At 36.9% G+C, this 19,391-nt stretch overlaps 1 protein-coding gene across 1 annotated transcript in view; it reads right to left on the bottom strand.

Annotated features, from left to right (window-relative positions):
• Positions 1–7,995: 7,995 nt before the first annotated feature.
• Positions 7,996–19,391, bottom strand: part of NXPH2 (neurexophilin 2) — a 107,236-nt gene continuing 95,840 nt past the window's right edge. Inside the window, exon 2 of the mRNA XM_017523239.2 lies at positions 7,996–10,509. Within this exon, the coding sequence (XP_017378728.1) occupies positions 9,766–10,509 (744 nt within the window). The 3' untranslated portion in view covers positions 7,996–9,765. The remainder of the gene's footprint in view (positions 10,510–19,391) is intronic.

Below are 19,391 nucleotides of genomic sequence, written 5' to 3'. Positions count from 1 at the left end.
ACAGACCAGGTGATGAAGGATGCATATATTCAAAAAAAAAAAAAAAAGAAACTTTTAGCTTACTGGTAACATATGATCTCTCTACTCATTTTGAGAAATTTTTCTGAAATGGTTATGTTTCTGTAATTCTTCATGCAAATTAAATTTATCTTTGGCATTAGGAGGACTCTTGATTGGCTGCATGTAACATAAGCCAATCTGAACTGTTTTTTGGATTATTCTACATTTTCCCTCCTTCCCCAAGTTTCCATCCATTCTCTGCTATGTGGGCTAGTGGTTGGTGTGTGGTGTGTGTCTGCCACTCTGTTGCTCTGTGTTCTGGGATGCTGAGCCCTGTGGACTCTGTCTCTTGGGTCATTATGTTGGTTAATTTCTGGATGGGCTTGGCAATGGGAGGCACTGTCAAATTTGAGAGTAAGAGGAAAGAGAGAACTGGACATTTCCTACTGTGCTCTCATTTAAGCGGTAGCTATACTCCTTGATCATAGCTCCTACCAGGATAGAAAGCCTTTTTTTCTTGTTATTTTATTCTTTTTTTTTAAGACGGGGTTTCACCATGTTGGTCAGGCTGGTCTTGAACTCCTGACCTCAGGTGATCCACCCAGCTTGGCCTCCAAAGTGCTTGGATTACAGGCGTGAGCCACCATGCCTGGCCAGAAAGCCTTTTTTTCACACTCCAGCTCTCACTGGCTCTCAGGCTACATTTTCTTCTCCTCTCTTTGGTCTAACAATGGTAATGGTCTCCAGCTGTTGCCAATCTATGGGCCCTTCACTGTATTTTTCAGCTGTTATTGTGGCAACAAACAACTCCAACGTTTTGGTAGTTTAAAATAATAGGCATTAGTATTTTTCTCATGAAACATGAGAATTTTGTAACACACAAAATGGATTTGGCTGTGGCCCAGGTTCAAGTGTCTTCTCATTCTGGATCCCAGGCTGAAAGGATATGATGTTCTCTTGTATAGGCAAAAACACAAGACAGAGCTGAACCTAAACACTACAGTTGCATGTAAACCTTCTACCAGGACAGGGAAAGTGTCAAGTTTACTTACATACAAGTGGCCAAAGCATGTACTATGGTCAAATCCAAAGTCAAACAAGTGAGGATGTATACTTCTCCCACAAGAGTGTTAGACCATTTGAATGAGCTTTGTTTTTTGCTGGGACTCTAATACAGTAATCTATGAAAAAATATTTTTAAGGAAATCCTATTACAATAATAATACATAGAGTTGCCTCACTGGACCCAAAGGCAGACTTTGCAGCCAGCCTTCAGGAATGAACCGGAATGAGAGACTGGAGTACTTCCAGGACTTGCCTTTTCTCCTCTCTGCTCCTTTCTGACTGTTTGCTTCTATTTTTCTCTTTCTGCAGGACTGTTTCACTTGCTTCTCTTACTACATTTTGGAAAGCATTATGGCCAATGTCTCCTAAGTGTAATGCTCCAAGATGAACTGTCTGTTGGTCTTACCTCTAAATTCACAGAGAAGGCTTCTGCCTGGCCCAGTGTGGGTCAGATGCTTGTTCCCAGTGCTACAGTCAAGGCACAATGGGCAATGCCACACTGTACAAAGTAGCTGCTGGGACCCTGCAGAGTAATATTGATTATGCGGATATAAAATTAACAGTAAAGAGCAACATTGTCGACCAGGTGCCCACCACGTCCAGACCTCTTTTTTGTTGTAAGTTTTCCTTTGGTGATGGCTGTTTTGTTAATCGGCATCTACTAAGTAAAATTGGTGTTTTTTTGTTTTGCTTTTTTGTTTAGTGCAATATTTATTTTCTACTTAAAAGAAATCTGGACTTTGTAATATGAAGTCATTTGTTTTTTAAATCTTTGATATTTCTCTGTGCAATACATTAGGTCAAAATTTTCAATTTCTTTTAAATACAGATAGAAAGAAAACATCTTAAGTAGACATCTCTCTGAAGACAAGTGAGAAATCTACCTGCAAATAAGGATTTGAGCCTAGTAATGAAGATATTTGCAATGATACATCAGGTGATTTTGGAGGGAGAGATTTTGAATAAAAATAATGACATCTAATTATTTACACCTACCTTGATATGTCTATACAATATAAAAGTAATTGGTAGCAAAAAAAAAAAAAAAATACTAGAAGTATTGTACTTTAAATTGCTTATCCTCCCCTACTGCTGATAATCTGTGTGATATAAACAACACTGTGAGACAGGTATTGTAACTTCATTTTGCAGATAAGTAAACCGAAACTCGAAGAGGATGAGTAACTGGCTTAACTTCATAGCACTATTAAATGGCAGATTCAAGACATAAATCCAGGTTGGACCAACTCCAAAGTCTGTGCTTATTTGTAAATTATCTAGGATGGTGGCAGGCCAGGGTATAGGCATCAATAAATATTAGCTTCTTTTCTCTGTAAAGTTTCTTTCGTTTATATGATGCTGTAATTTGCATGGTTCCTTTATAAAGTGAGTGGAGGGGGATTATGATAATGATAGGTTCCATTTGCCACAATGGATGTCACAGGGGTTCTGAGAATGAGTTGACTTCCCACATTCTACTGGGAGTGGGATCTGAGCTTAATCCTCTTAAAATGGATTTGTAATTGAAAATTAAAAAAAAATTTTTTTCTTAGAGAAAGGGTCTTGCCTTGTCACTCAGGCTGTGGTGCAGTGGTGAATCAGAACCCACTGCAGCCTTGAACTCCTGGGTTCAAGTGATCTTCCCGTCTCGCCTCCTGAGTAGCTAGGACTACAGGTGTGCACCACCATACCCAGCTAATTTGTTATTTTTTTTTTTTTGTAGAGGTCTCACTGTGTTGCTCAGGCTGGGCTGGAACTCCTAGCTTCCATTAATCCTTTTCCCTTGGTCTTCCAAAGTGCTGGGATTACAGGCATAAACAACCGCCCCCAGCTTGTAATTTCTGTTTTGGCCCACCAAGTTTGGCAAAATTATGTTTCAGGGACTAGAATAATCTTTGTCTGAGGGTGGATAACAAGAAAGAAGGTAGAGGGCATCCCATTACTCACATAATCCTGGGGGTATTCCATTCATGACTTCATACCTCGCCATGTACTATTTTCCACATGGTTTTCTCAGGAAGTGTTCTTAGTGTCTTTTTATTCAGTCAGAAGTTTTGTATATCAGATATAATGGTATATTTATTATGTTGTCACATAGTACATGATTGCAACTCCGTAAAAACTCATATTTATATATACATACACATATATGCACATACACAAAACTACATAGATATATACACACATACATACACACAAACACATCCATATATATATACATAAAAGTGAGAAGAAAAACATAGAACAAATATATTTAATTTATTAGTAATGGGATTATAGGTAGTATTTTTAAATAAAAATTTTCTTTTTTTAACATTTAGAAGTGATTTATTTAAAGGAAACAATAACGAATTAGTGTGTCATGATGCTTCAACTAACCAGAATTCGCACAAAATTGAGCATCCCAGACAATGGAAGGAAACATTCATAATCATTTAAAATACTTCAAAAACCCGCACCCGTAATCCCAGGTACTTGGGAGGCTGAGGCAGGAGAATCGCTTGAACCTGGGAGACGGAGGTTACAGTGAGCCGAGATTGCACCACTACACTCCAGCCTGAGTGATAGAATGAGACTTTGTCTCAAAATAAATAAATAAATAAATAAAAATAAAATACTTCAAAAACCTACTAATTTAAAAAATACATTTTTTATCGATACCTGATTTCTGTACATATTTATGGGGTACGTGTGATATTTTGTTACATGGATAGAGTATATTACGATCAAGTCAGGGTATTTAGGGTATCTGTCACCTCAAATATTTACCATTTCTTTGTGTTGGGAACATTTCAAGTCCTCTCTTCTAGCTATTCTGAAATATGTAACACACTGTTATTAACCATAGTCACCCTATCCTGCTTTAGAACATTTAAACTTATTTCTTCTCTGTAACTGCATGTGCCCATTAACCAACCCCTCTTACCACCCCTAACACGTTTTCCAGCCTGATAACTATCAGACTACCTCTCTACCTCCATAAATTTTTATCAAATTTTTCCCACTTATGAGCAAGAACAAAAAGCATACTAATTTGTCTCTGCCAGGATAGATAAGAAATGTACACTCTGGCCTGTCTCTGGAGTAAGGCACAAGGTAGCTATGGGAAAGAAGTAGGAGGGAGATCTTCCACTGTATACAATTTTGGTAGCTTTTGAATTAGAAATTCATGTAGTGCATTACCAACAAAAAGAAACATAGAAAAAAATGTATACTCATCTTGCTTGCCTCAGTATGGGAAGTAGGATTACCATGATTCTTGAATTTTTGTTTCCTTATCTTAAAAATTCTCCACCTCTATTTTATATGGATCATTTGCAAAACACAGGTATATAAGTAAACAACTTCCCTAAATTATCTTTCAGTGCAGTTTACTACCATATATATGACAATTTTTAAGATAGCAGCTTTATCTGGGCATTGTGAAACATTCAAGAAAGTATAAAATATGGAGAACCTATATTTTTTTAGATGATGGAAAACATACAGAAGTATGTAATAGGGTAAACTCAAAGTTGTGCACATGAAATTATTACTGCAATGCCTAGCATAGACACAAAAACAATTCAACTAGACAAAGATCAGAGTGTGCTAGAACATAGAGAAGATTTTATGCAATATTGTTATTAGTTCGGTCTTATCAAGCTGTGGTAACATATTCATCCTAATGTTTTTAATGATTAAAAAACAATGTATTTGCTTATCGCTCATATAGCAGTCCAGGTTTGGTTTGGGGTTAGTTGAGCGACCCTTTTCCATAATCAGAAAAGAATTCAGACTGGAGATTGCTTTGTCTCTATCAATGTGACCTCAGGGCATCTAACCCAGTCAGCCGAAGGGAAAAGAGCACACAGAAGCATGGGAACACTCTTGTGTGAGTCCACTCCTAAAAGTGCACACACCCTTTCCTCTCACCCTCCGCTAGCTGTGGCTCAGCAACAAGTCCACACCACACTACATGAGATGCAGGGCTAGCCACACAGTTGACCCTTCCATTGCAACGGAGAAGTAGAATGGATTTTGATGAACAGCTGGGAGTTTCTATCACAGATATGAAGCATCAATGATTGGGAGGAATAAAGAGGTCCAGAAATGGCTTTGCCCAAGTAGGAAAAACAGTCAGTATAACCAGGCTGTTAAACCTAGTTAGGCCTCCATTTCTTCAGTTGATAAACAAAACTTATTCTAGATGTTTCCTAAAATTGTTTCTAGCTTCTAAGTTTCTGTGCTTCTGAGAGCTAACATTCTGTGGGTATTATGTTCAGCTGAAGCAAGGTGCTCATGTTTGAATGGTGCATGATAACTCTTATGATGTAGGTTGAGTGGGTCTTGAATAATCACAGTATTGCACTGGAGATTTTTTAAAAAATCAAGCAACAGATATTGATCAATTACCTAGTTGTGATGGTTAATTTTAAGTGTTAACTTGACTGCGTGAAAGGATACTCATCTAGCTGGTAAAACACTATTTTTAGGGGTATGAGGGTGTTTCTGGAAGAGATTAGCATTTAAATCAGTAGACTGAGTAAAGAAGATCCACCCTTAGCAATATGGGTAGGGACCATCCTATCTAGTGAGGGCCTGGATAGAACACAAAGGTTAAGAACAGTGAGTCTGCTCTTACTCTCTTTCTGAGCTGGGACACCCACATTCTCCTGACCTTGGACATTGGAACTCCTAGTCTCGGGCCTTTGACCTTGAACCATGAGCTTTCCTGGTTCTCCAGCTTGCAGATGGCATATGATGGGACTTCTTAGCCTCCATAATTGTGTGGGCCAATTTTCTCCACATATAAGGATAACACATCTTTTCATACATTTTTCTACATATTATATTGGTTCCATTTCTCTGGAGAACCCTGACTAACATACTATTACATACCATACACTTTACCAGGTGCTGTGGAGGACACAAAAGAGTTGATCCATTATTTTAGACAATAGATTAAGTACTACTGATGCCTTCAACTTATCACAGGGTTAGGTCCTGATAAACCCATTGTAAGTTGAAAATCCTAAACTGAAAATGCATTTAATACACCTAATCTACCAATCATCATAGCTCAGCCTCGTCTACTTTTAATGTGCTCAGACACTTACATTAAGACTATAATTGGGTAAAATAATCTAACTCAAAGCCTATTTTATAATAAGTGGTGAATGTTTCACATAATTTATTGAATACTTTTCTGAAAGTGAAAAACAGAATGGTTGTACGGGCACTCAAAATGCTGTTTCCACTGAATGCTTATGGCTTTTGCACCATTGTAAAGTTGAAAAATCTCAAGTTTTATCATTGTATATCAGGGACTGTCTGTATTTTTGGGACAGCTGAGTTGAATGAAGAAAAGGGAAGTTTAGAAATGAAGCAGAAAGGATGTGTCCCCAGGGTGCCAGACCGCACAATATGGTGTAGGAGATTGGGGTGAATATGAAATGATCTTTGAGGATCATCTACAAAACTTTTCTGCAGAAAAAAGAATCTCTAATATGAGCTTGTTTTCCTGATCTGTCTCTTGCAATTGGCAATGTTAAATTATCATTCACTGAGAGTTCTGATTAATCAACATTGAGTTAACTTTAGTTTCACTGCAAGTAAGAATGCACAACTCCATCCTCTATATTTTACAGGCCAGTTAATTAATTTAAAATTCTTTATGAGGTGAAATCAAACCTTTAGACAATCAAGGTATTCCCCAAAACATACCAATTTCTATGAAAATATATTCTTAGGTGCCACAATCACCTGAAAACTGCCCAGTGTAGTTTCTACTGCTGTTAATTATTAGCCAGTCATATTGCTAATGTATTCCAGGGCTCTTATCTTTGGGATATAAGGATTTAACCTGACTTATTTTGGGTTTATCTTGACTTACTTTTCTGTAGTTTCAGTTTTTGAAAATGTTGTGACGTAGAGAAATTACGATCCGAAATATTTTAGCAGGGGAGTATTTTCACCATTTTCAGGTTTAGTTTTGGCTACTGGGTCCTCTCTTGTTATCAACTCATTGCAATTATTTTTGCTGTCTTGAATATCTGCTTCAATTTACATTTCTTATGTAACACGGGACCTGGGACTAGGAGTCAGGAAAAATGCATTTCAGTTGGGTTTGCTATTTACTAGTGGGCACATCATTACCCTCATGGGACTTGGATTTACCTGTCTGTCAAATAAGGGGATTAAGTAGGTATTATATGTTGCACTCTCTCTGAAATATTACTCTTTCATATGTTAATATGTCTATATGTTTAAATATTCCATTGCTTTAATTTTTAAACAGTTTGTGACTGGGTGCAAAATTAGCTTTCATAAATGTCCTTTTCCTCAACAGCAGTACTAAAAGGCAAAAAACGGTTTTGTGGAAATGTGTGTATTTGTATGCTTAAGTGGGCTCTGATTTATATTGTGCCAAGTCCCATTACTGACAATTGTGTATACTTTGAAATGAAATTATAACTTAGGAATATATGTGGCATATATTCTACTCCAATTTTTTAAAAAAGCTTATGGTAAACTTTAAAAAAATTCCACAAACACTGCTAACATCTAAGAATTATATAAATTGATTTACAGGTTTTTTTTTTGTAGCATAGAAATAATGTTCACATCTCTTAACTTTTGAACATCAGATAGTTTTAAACCTCTTTATTTCATGTGAAAACAATAATAGTCATAATGGCAGCTCTCAAGTAAAGAGTTCTTTCTTACTAGATGCCATGCCATGTACAAAATGTTTTATGTGAGTTATCCTTTCACCCTACTTTAAAATCTCCACAGCCAACCTGCCTATTTAATATATATCTAAGAGAAACTTTCGTGTTCAATTGGGATCACACACACACACATACACACAAGTGCAGAACAAGCCCTTTATGAGGAAAAGAAACAAGGAGAATAGAGTCTTTAAAAAATAACCACCCAGGAGTCATGTGACAGATCTAGCAAATTCTTTTTATTTACATAGAAATGTGTACACATACTTTCTCTGTACACAGAAAATTCTAAGTATATATATATACATATATGGTTCCCACATATTTTACAATAAATAATATTTTATTCTTGTTTCTAGGTGAAAATAAAAAGATATCTCAAAATATTACTCACCAACCACAAAATTACAAAAACACTTGGTGAACTCAGAGCAAGAATTTCAAGCCTGTACTACCACACACTAAGCCTAGTACAATTTTTACAAAAGACAAAAATTGAACACTGAAGATATTACCAGTAAAAGGAAAGGAATGAAGATGTAAAATAGAGAACAGAGTTCTTGGTTTTTTGAACAGTGTGGTAAGAGTATTTTTTGTTGTTTAGAACTTATCTTCCTTTAGTCTTCAATTTAGTGTTTTACTTTAATTAATATTTTACAGATAACAAGGGAGAAAGAAATTAACATCTATTGTAAAAAGAGTGACAATTCCATGAGTGTCCTGAGTTCTAGAAGTCTTTGTCCTGGACAGTCAGACCCTCTTTCTGTTCTAATTTAATGATTATCCAGTTCTACCATATAGGATTGCCATTCACTCCCTCAGAGATGAGAAGGGCACCAATTGTGAAGTGACATTAATTTGGAAGTCATTTCAAAAGTCTGATAAGCCAGGTACCTTGGTTGTCAGCACTTAATAATTAGAAATGCTTAAATATAACTCTCTCTTTCCACATAGAGTTTGATCCTTCATTCAAATATTAACTAAATGCAAGAACTTAATCCGGGAGGCTAGAAATAATGAATACATAATCCTGAAATTTCCTCCCTCCACTTAACACTATTTTTGCTATTCTAGTCTAGGAAACAAGCACTTTCTCTCAACTTCAGAGTTGTTCCACCCATATGTAAAGAATCACACTATCAAATGAACTGAATAAAGCTCTAAGCTATAGGATGCATACAAATTGTGTCAGTTTTTGATTAATGCCACAGCATTTGAATTTATCAGAAGAGTCTAAAAGCATCACGCTCTTTGTTATTGTTGAACTGACTTATTCTCAGATTTCCTTTCCCAATACATCAGTATTCAAACTCAGAGGGGAATCATACAGATAGTGACCAACACAGGGCTAGGTGAAAATCACATTCCATGCAATTCGAGCTCAGATGATAATGAACTTGGTTCCACTGTGGCACTGTAACTTCACACATGAAGTTTTATCTTTTATTTTATTTTATCCTTTTATCTCTCATATCAATAACACCACAGATGGGTGGGGGAAAGACAGAAATAAAAAAAAGAAGTTCCAATGTCAGAAAGACAATTCATCTATCAAATACAATCTTTTCCTTTACCGCATCTGCTATTTTTGGGGTAACCTTCCAAAACATATTTCAAAGGCAGGCTTATTTCAAGAGCAATGTTTATCACATCCATAATTTGGTTCCTTCTTGTCAACACATTCCTGCCACTGATGTTTCTTTCAGAGAAACAATAAGATTTCTAGAACTTAGTCATCTTGCATGAAAGGGATGGTTTCATAAACAGTTTAACTTTTTAGATAAAGGTACTTACAATAGAAACAAACAAATTTTACATTTAAAGATGTCTCTTTTTCTTTTTTTAATTTGAAAACCTGATAGGGAACCACTGTTCACTGCCAGAAACAAAAAGGGATCCTTTACCATAAAAAGCTGGGCTTGTTTCTTGGTCATTCTAATTAAATGTATGTATATATATGTCCCTCATTTCCACCACTGCAGGAAGATCAGCCAGAAGATAAGTATGGGGTCTCACTATGGTAATTGTAGTCAGGGCACACCTTTTGCACGAGTTTATAATCAACACTGTAAAAGGCAATGTAAATGCAAATGACCTTGAAGGGCTTGGAGCACAACCAAGACACATGGCTCTGAGTCTGCTCCTGGTAGCAGATCTTGGACGGGTCAAAGTTGCACAGGGCGGTCTTTTTCGCCCGATCTGTTTTTTCATACTCAATGCGACAATTGAAAGATTTGGATTCCTTGGTCTCCAAGGTAGACTGGGGGGAGACTTCAAATTCCACCACCTTGGAGGGTGGTACCAAGCTCACTGAAACATTGCCCAGGCCTGTTGAATTATGTCGGAAATACACACTGAAGGTTCCATTTCCATGGTCAACAATTTTCCCTGTGATGAGGAGATTGAGTTTGACAGTTTTAATGTTGGAATGAAAGTCACCCCATCCAAACATTTTCTTAAATTTTCCTGTTTTTACTATTGGCCTCCGTTTAGTTCTTGCCAATGGCTCCTGAACCTCCGTGATGTTGGCCAGCCAATCCCAAAAGTTTTCCATGCTGTCTGCATACGCCATGGGGTCGGGCTTGGGCACTGGAGACTGTTTAACAAACAGGCGCAGGGGGCTGATGATCCTCGAGTGCACCACGTTGCCGACCAACGTCCCTGGAGCATCTTTGTCTTCCCAATCCAGCCCCTCCGTGGCATGCACCACTTCCTTACTGTCACAAAATAGCTGTTTGAAAAGAAGAAAGAGAAATAAACTAGGTTAGTGCCGTGACTGCGCACGCAAACTGAAGTCAAAGCAGAAGGGAAATTCTTTCAATATTATTTAGATTCTCGCTCAACAGCATTTCACACACACAGCCCGGCTCAACAGTGTAACAAGATGAACATTTAATTCAAGCAATATAAAACTGTGAGCATGAAAATTAACATGGCAAGGTTAAGAACAAAGTATTTCATTTTAATGGGTTGATGTGGTTTTAGTCTCTGCTTCCTGATCTTCACAATTCTGTTTTTTTCCAGATTGGGGGAAATAGTATATTTTGGCCTCTCATTTGATATGATCATTAAATTTGTCAACTCTTTTCTTTCAGGTGGAAGACAAACATAGAATGCTGAAGGTTATCTATCAAGGAGACAGAAACGGTCTATGATATTTATAAGTCTTTTAAGTATATTTGGAAATATTAAGGGGATTATTACATTCAAAGGTTTATACCATGTGATTTTATAGCTTTTTATATAATTCCATCTCAAACTCTGTAACAAAAAAGACCTGTGATGAGGATTAGAAAGTTCTTCAAAAAGTTTTAGCTGAAAAAATGTAAGTTAAAATTTAGTTGCCTTTAGGAAAACAGAAAGTAAGATAGAAAGATATATTTTGAATTAATAGGTCGTATATGAGTTAATGCATTTTATTACAACTGAATTATATCCTAAAACAATTGCTAAGGAAATGTCATGGGCATGTGTTTTATGAGTTCCTCAGTATTTTGGTTCAAATCATAACCACTGAAACGTAAGACTTTATTTGCATTTGATTTTCCTTTTTGTTCTTTGTGTAGTACAAGAGTTTCCATGTTTACCAAAAATAATTTAGTTAAGTAGATATGGATTTTGAGGGACAGAATCATTATATATGATGCTGTTGCATGACATGAATATTTATGGATGATTTATAAAAAGTCTGGGAAATAGAGGTTTCTAGTGGAAACACAGCCTCTTATCTCTAATGGCACAAACCACTCTTGTAATGATTATACAGAAAACTGTCAGCATGATGAAATGGATGCGGAAAGTAGTGAGCCTGCGTTTATGTACTTTCTCTAGCCCTTTCAAACTTGGCAAAGCACTTGGTAACAATGGTTTCAGATTATTCCCCAAATCATTGCTTTCAATCCAATTTTGAAAATAAATGAAAGACATAGCTGGATTATAACTGCTGCACTTAACTAGATGGTCTAGTTTGATAACACGAGGCTATCTTTTGTATGTTCATAGAAGTTTAGAAGCTCAAATCCTAACAGGAATTTGTGAAAAGCATTTTCACCTATGTCTTGTCCTCAAATGACTTTAGGAATCCAAGGACTCAACATGTATAGATAGGTTTCTTCAAAATTATTTTTTGCTTTGGTAAGGATGGGAGAGTGCTATAAAATATACTCCTCTCTTTGATTAATTTCCTGAAAGCTTTTCTTCCTCATTTCTGGAGTTTAAAAAAATTCAGAACAAATTGGTATGATACATGTTCTTACATTTTGAGAACCTAAATCCATATGGCCTCTTCTTAGGAGCTTATACACCCTGAATTGATACTCCTTTCTCTCTCTTGGTGTTGAAAGGCTGGCATACTCCCCAGGGAAAAAGGGATCATTACTCTGGATTTCTGGCTTAAAGTATTTCTGATACTGTAACTACAGTTTTCTGATTTCGAACACTTTTTTATCTTTTGTTGATATATAATATTTTACATATTTATGGGGCACATGTGAATATTTGATACATGCATAAAATGTGTAATGATTAAGTCAGAGTATTTAGGGTATACGTCATCTCGGGTATTTACCACTACTATGTATTGGGAACATTTCAAGTCCTCCCTTCTAGCTGCTTTAAAATATACAATATATTGTTGCTAATTATAGTATAGTAACCCTAGACTGCTGTTGAACATCAGGACTTGTTTTATGTTATTTTTAAAATTGTATTAATTTTTTTTTTTTGTAAAGATGGGGTCTCAGTTTGATGCCCAGGCTGGTCCTAAGCTGCTGGCCTCAAGTGAGTCTCCTGCCTTGACCTCCCTAAGTGTTGGGATTACAGATGTGAGCCGCCGTGGCTGGCCTATAACTTGTTTCTTCATCTAACTGTGTTTGTACTCATTCATCAATCTCTCTTCCTTTCTCCCACCCTACCCTCAAATGCTTCCCAGCCTCTGGGACTATGATTCTATTGTCTCTTTCTATGAGATCAAGTTTTTAGCTCCTACATAAGGGTGAGAATATGTGCCTAGCTTATTTCACTTAACACAATGGCTTCCAGTTCTTTTAATACTATTTATTTATTTATTTTATATATATTTTTATGTATGGAGACAGGGGCTCACTCTGTCACCCAGGCTGGAGTACAGTGGCATAGCTCACTGCAACCTCAAACTCCTGGGCTCAAGTGATCCTCCCTTCTCAACCTCTAGAATAGCTAGAAATACAGGTGCACACCAGCATGACTGTTTAATTTTTTTTTTAAGACAGTCTCACTCTACCACCCAGGCTGGAGTGGAGTGGTGCAATCTCAGCTTACTACAACCTCCACCTCCCAAGTTTAAGCATTCTAGCGCATCAACCTCCTAAGTAGCTGCGATTACAGGCATGCACCATCATGCGTGGCTGGTTTTTGTATTTTTAGTAGGGAAAGGGTCTCACCATTTTGGCCAGTCTGGTATCAAACTCCTGGCCTCAAGTGATCTGCCTGACTCGGCCTCCCAAAGTGTCAGGATTACAGGTGTGAGCCACTGAACTCGGCGTAATTTTTTATTTTTATAAAGATGGGGTCTTGCTGTGTTGCTCAGGCTGGTCTTGAACTCCAGCCTCAAGTGATCTTCCTACCTTGGTCTCTCGAAGTGTTGGGATTACAGGAGTGAACCACCATGTCCAGTCTTTTGAATGCTCTAACTCTTGTTGGACACAAACCTCATCTCAATCATTTGGTAATAGCCCATGGAGCTCAACATCCTGAGTCTGCTTCTGACTTGAGTTTCCTGAGAATGGAGATAAGCTCTCTCCAGAGAGAGGGCCAAGGACACATGGGTAGAGAAGAAGCTCTTGCTGATCAGGGTCTCTTCTGTGATTATGATTCTTGCTGCCCATAGTTTACTACCTATTTTTCACCTGTTTCCAGTATTTCATGAGGCTTATCCTGCTTGGTAAATGCTTACAGACACACCTACCATTTGCTGAACACCTGGTTTACAAGAAGAGCTCCCTTACTTCCTGGTCTCTACTCGCTGATTCGGTATAGCTTCTGAACTTCTTCCCCTACTCCCACCTTCCTTCTTCTATTTCATGGGACAGATCCCTTTTGACATTTTCCCTTGTAAGCTTGCTTTTTAAAATATGTCTTGATTCTTACTTTTATATATCATAATATCAATTACTTTATTACTTTATTACATGATACTTTATTAGCAGAACTAAAATACATTTTCCATTCAAAAATATTTTTTTCAACCACAAGTATAAAAATGCTCTTTTATCAGCAGCAACATGCCTTTTTTTTTCTTTAAAGTACTTGTTTTATGTTACGTGTTTCCCTAAGTTTTTTTTCTGCCTGGATCATTTTTCTTGATTTAGTGCTTTGTCCAATTTCCTCCTCACTTTTCCATTACTGAAAAGCCCATAAGAATTCAGCCCATCATTCAACAACCAGTACGTTTTGCAATCATTTAGTCTTAGCTGATCTTGGTGCACTTTCAAATACGTGATAGACACCAATACTTTAAGAGATCCTTCTCTTATCTCTACGACTTCCATCGTGATGGTTCTGAGATTGCTAAGTGATAATAACAACAATAATAATTGTAATAATAATAACAATAGGCCATTACTGACACATTTTTAAAGATCTGAAGGCTTTCCTGGTAGCAGTTTGTGTTGTAAGATAACTTGACCCAAATATATGTGACTCTCTTAAAAAAAAAAAAAGTAAAAAACATTCTAAGCTTATGAAACAGATAAACTGAGTATCATTATTTGCTTTTACAAAGCCTGTTTTATTCATTAGAAAAGGTTCTCTATATGAGAATTAGAAATGAAATTAGATTTCTAAAAAAAATCATTCTAACACACTGCTGTTCAGATCCAAACCTGCTCAAAGATTCCTTGATTTTAAGATTAGTCTGTATAATAACAAATAATAGAAGTTAGCTAATAGCAAAATATATATTGTTTTTCTCTTCCAGGGATGGCATTCATTGGCAGTATCTTGGATTAAAAATACATACATATATACATATATATATATATATATATATATGCACCAATTCTTTTTAAATTTGGCTTTCCTTGGAACATCATATTTCTAGCTTGTTTTGACAACAACATTAGCCAAGTTGGAAAAACTGTGTACAACCTCATCTGTTTATTACTTTGAAATACATGGACAGTTCTCACAAGTGCTGACTTCCAAATCTAAACCCAAATCTCAAAAAGCTACCTGATAGTGATTTACTGGTAGAAGAATATAATATAAAGGGCAAATATATTTCTCTATGTCTATTAAAAGCTGACATTTTGTCTCCCCTCCCAATTTTCAGCCTTGGTATAACTTGTTCATCCTTCCTGTTGTTATAAATCATCGCTTTATAACATCACTGTTGAGAGATCAGGCACCCTTTTCTACACCAGGTTTGTATAGATGGTTATATGACCTAAGTCCCTAGTGCACATGCTCAACATGAAGACCTCATCGGAGAAGGTTGGGGGCTGATGAGCCACAACCCTGCCCAGCTCCCCACTGCCTAACTCACATATTGCCAATAGGGAAGCAGCCTGATATGATGGAAGAGCACAGATTTATTGCCTAATGGCATTATCATTCCTTGCTCAAGTGCATGACCTGAGCCCCAGTTTTCTCACGTATATCTCCTTTGCTGGTTGGCTATAAGGACTAAAAGAATGGACGGAAATTACTGGGCCTATTTCTTGGCAAGAGGCATTCAATGACTGATGGCTCTTCCATAGTCCAATGGAATCTTGTGCCTCCTACTCAAGAAGTGTCTCCAAAGGTTTCTATGAATTCTCAAGCCTCCAGGAAACTGATTAATGGCTAATTGAGCAACTTGTTCAGTGCCATGTGATAAATTAATGACCAAGTAGAAATCAACCCTCTCAACCCCAGAACATCAATCAAATGTTCCCCTATGTTTCCAGCCTTATAGTCATCTGAATCATAGCCAAATCCCAGGTGAGCTCTCTTTGCCAACAAAATGTGTTTGTGGATCTTTGATTCCAACCTACTACATGAGTCAGCAAAGGGAGCTGAGAATACAAAGTGCCTGACAGGTGCCCTCATTCCTGAACAGACAATTTCAGTGATACAACATGCTGGGAGAAGACTGTAGGTGGTTCTGAATCTGTTGGCAAACCACTCTGTCCAAGGCAAGATTGTTAGATATCATCTACAAAACACGTAGCTGTATACTCCTGGTTAGTTTTGTATTGGCTGGGGCTTTTCGTGCTAATTTCAGTATCCCTGCTGTCTTTTTCCCCATCATATTATAGTAATAATGCAAAAACATTTAACCTCAGGCATAAAATGGAGTTTTAAAAAGGGGAAAAAAGAAAAATTGCTGTGGTTTATCTGTTTGAACATTCCTTGATTTCAACACATTTATCAAAGCTTAAGTAATTTATGTCTTGGCAGGGTGTATCAATTTCACAAAGCACACACATTAGCTAGATACAATGATATCATATTAGCTTTTTCTGCATCTTACAGGAGAGCTAAAAAAGATTAATAAATACTCAAGTCTTCATCAATTAAATGAAGCAGGTGGAAGGAAGGGAGTAAAAGAATAAGACTGTATTTCATTTTGGTTCTTTTGTTTTTAGGGGGGGAAAAGCTGACAGGTTCAAATCATTCATCATAACAAGCTAAAGTTGAATTTCACTGATAATTAAATGCATTTTTTCCCAAGAGGCAGAGAAGCTGCAGTGAATTTTATAGTAGCAGATGTGAGAACTGTCACAAATTATGGAAATAATTAATAAAGTAAAAAACACCTTCCCCTGTAAACATTACATCGGAAGAGACTTTCTCAACTGTATTAGCTGTGTATTTTTTAATAAACATTTTTATTTTGGAATAATTTTAGTTTACAGAAAAGCTGCATAATACGGAGTTCCCGTAGACTCTGCACTCAGTAGCCCCTATCATTAACATCTAACACTATAGTATATTTGCCACAACTATTGAACCAATGTTGATACATTATTACTAACTAAAGTCCATACTTTAATTGGCTCTCCTTAGTTTTTCTTTAATGCCTTTTATTTTTTCCAGCATCCCATGCAGGATCCCACATTAAATTTGGTCATCATCAATCCTTAGGTTACAAAGATTCTTGATTTGTCTTGGTTACAAGTTTCTCAGACTTTCCCCGTTTTGGATGAACTTAAATGTTTTCTGAAGTACTCAGCAGATATTTTGTAAAATACCCTTCCATTTGGCTTTATTCTATATTTTTCTCATGATTACACTAGGGTTAAGGGTTTTGGGGAGGAAATACACAGAGGTAAAATGCCGCTTTCATCACTTCCTTTCGAGGGTACATGCTAAGCAGCTTGTCACGGTGATTTGTCACTGTGATGCTAATCTTGATCTGACTGAGGTAGAGAAAATGCATTTTTTTTTAAAGTTTTGCTTTCAGAATTCTCACAAAGCTTGCAGATTGTTGTTATCATAACCTTAGTTGAATTTCCCTTTAATTCAGTAGCAGTTGGTTTAGGATTTTTTTTTTTTTAAGTCAGAAACTCAAACATTTCAATTTATAACTCTTTACAGTATAAGTGAATTATCTAAAATAACCTCAGAGTTGTTTAGGAATTTAGACTATTTCTGAATTATTCTGGCAATTTTACATGCTATTAATGTGTCTGTCTTCACCATTCATATTGCTATATTTTAATTAATTAATTAATTAATTAATTTTTGAGATGGAGTCTCACTCTGTTGCCCAGACTAGAGTGCAGTGGCACCATCTTGGCTCAGTGCAATCTCCACCTCCTGGGTTCAAGAGATTCTCCTGCCTCAGCCTCCTGAGTAGCTGGGACTACAGGTGCACATCACCACACCTAACTAATTGTTTTATTTTAGTAGAGATGGGGTTTCACCATGTTGATCAGGCTGGTCTCGAACTCCTGACCTTATGATCTGCCCACCTCGACCTCCCAAAATGTTGGGATTACAGGTATGAGTCACTGCACCTGGACTTTTATTTTTATTTCATATTAATTCCTCAAAAATTGTACCCAATTTGTTAGTCGATAGCGCTATTAAAAAGAGCTTCTTCTATGAATATCTGACATAGAATTAAAATTACTTGCTAACTATATTAGAATCAAATATCCCTTCTGATTTTAGGAGCCTGTTCATTTTACTTTGTTCTGCACATCCAGTGAGAAAGGATCAGTCTTTAGGTGCAGCTTTCTTTGTGGTTCAACTTGTTTACCAAAGAGAAGGGAGCTAATGAAAGAAACCATCAAAAAGGATGTTTCTATATGTGGTGCTCTGGGTGGTGTAGGGACACAAATGCTACATTTATAGGGTAACCCTTTCCTACAGTTTCATCACCGTGATAGCTTCGCTTCTTCTCTGGAACTATATGTTGCGCTGAATCCTGAATTTCAATAGGAAAAGATTTCTCCATACCCAGTGAATAATAAAAACGAAACAAAAAACATCTAAAACTTTGAGCTTCTTGGGTTCAAATTCCATTTAATGTAAATCATGCCTTTATCAGAACAGTCCTAATAGGTGATACTTTTCTTACTTACAGAGACACCAAGGGAAGAGATATTGCCACCATCCTGGCTGTCCTATGCCAGGGATTAACAAGTCTGAATGACATGTTTATTAGCATATATTGACTCTTTACTGACATGGCACCAGGGAAGTAGGAGAGGCCTGAATTTTCTAAGTAATTCAAACGGAGTCCTTTAAGTCCACTGCCTCAAATATGCCCTTTCTGACTCAGCAAAAAGAGACTAGGTGACATTAACACACCCTACGGAAAGCATAAATCAGTTTAGAATTATTTCCACAAAAATACTGTTTTATTTTTGCAGGATCAAGTTTATTGCTTCACTGACTTTTGCCTATACCTGCAATCACAGGAATGCTGCTACATTGGACTGAGAGGAAAAAGTGGAGTGTCCCAATCAAATCTGTGCCTTGCAGAAAAAATCTGTCACTGCATCCTTCAGTGGCTGAATTTGCCCAGTTGTCCCAAGAGGAAAGGAATGAATGAAAAAAGGAGGGGCAATGAAGTCAATCAGAATAGGCAGGGAAGAGCAAGACAGGAACAGGAGTGCTTTGATTTATTAGAAAGACTTGGTGTCAGGAACATAAAAATGGATATTGAATGCTGTAGCTTAACTATCCCAGCACACTCTGCAAGCTGCATTCCCTCTTGAGCTTGGTTTTCTTAACAGTAAAATAGTGAAAAGCACGAGATAGGGTTGCAATTCAAAGAGAAGAAGGAGGCTGCAAAGTGGAAAGTGAATTTGAGTGAGGCTGGTAAATAGGCAGGAATACTTGTAAGGAGGTGAATACTGCATCACAGAGAAGTGAGGAGACCCTCAACCAGGTTCACAAATGCATGCGTTTATTTTTAAACACATATTTGACACATACTTTTCAAATATATTTCAGGAGCCCATGTTTGTGCTGTAGGCACTGAGAGGATACTGCTGAGCCAAACAGACACAGGTCCTATCTTCACACAATTTGCAGATTGCAGTGAAGTAATTAATTCACCTGTTCATAGTTGTTATAAGGTCCCATCTCTCTCTCTCTCTCTCTCTCTCTATATATATATATATATATATATATATATAT

This window comes from Cebus imitator, unplaced genomic scaffold (genome assembly GCF_001604975.1).
Source record: "Cebus imitator isolate Cc_AM_T3 unplaced genomic scaffold, Cebus_imitator-1.0 Scaffold27, whole genome shotgun sequence".
NCBI lineage: Eukaryota > Metazoa > Chordata > Mammalia > Primates > Cebidae > Cebus > Cebus imitator.
This window is presented reverse-complemented; position numbering and strand designations above follow the sequence as displayed.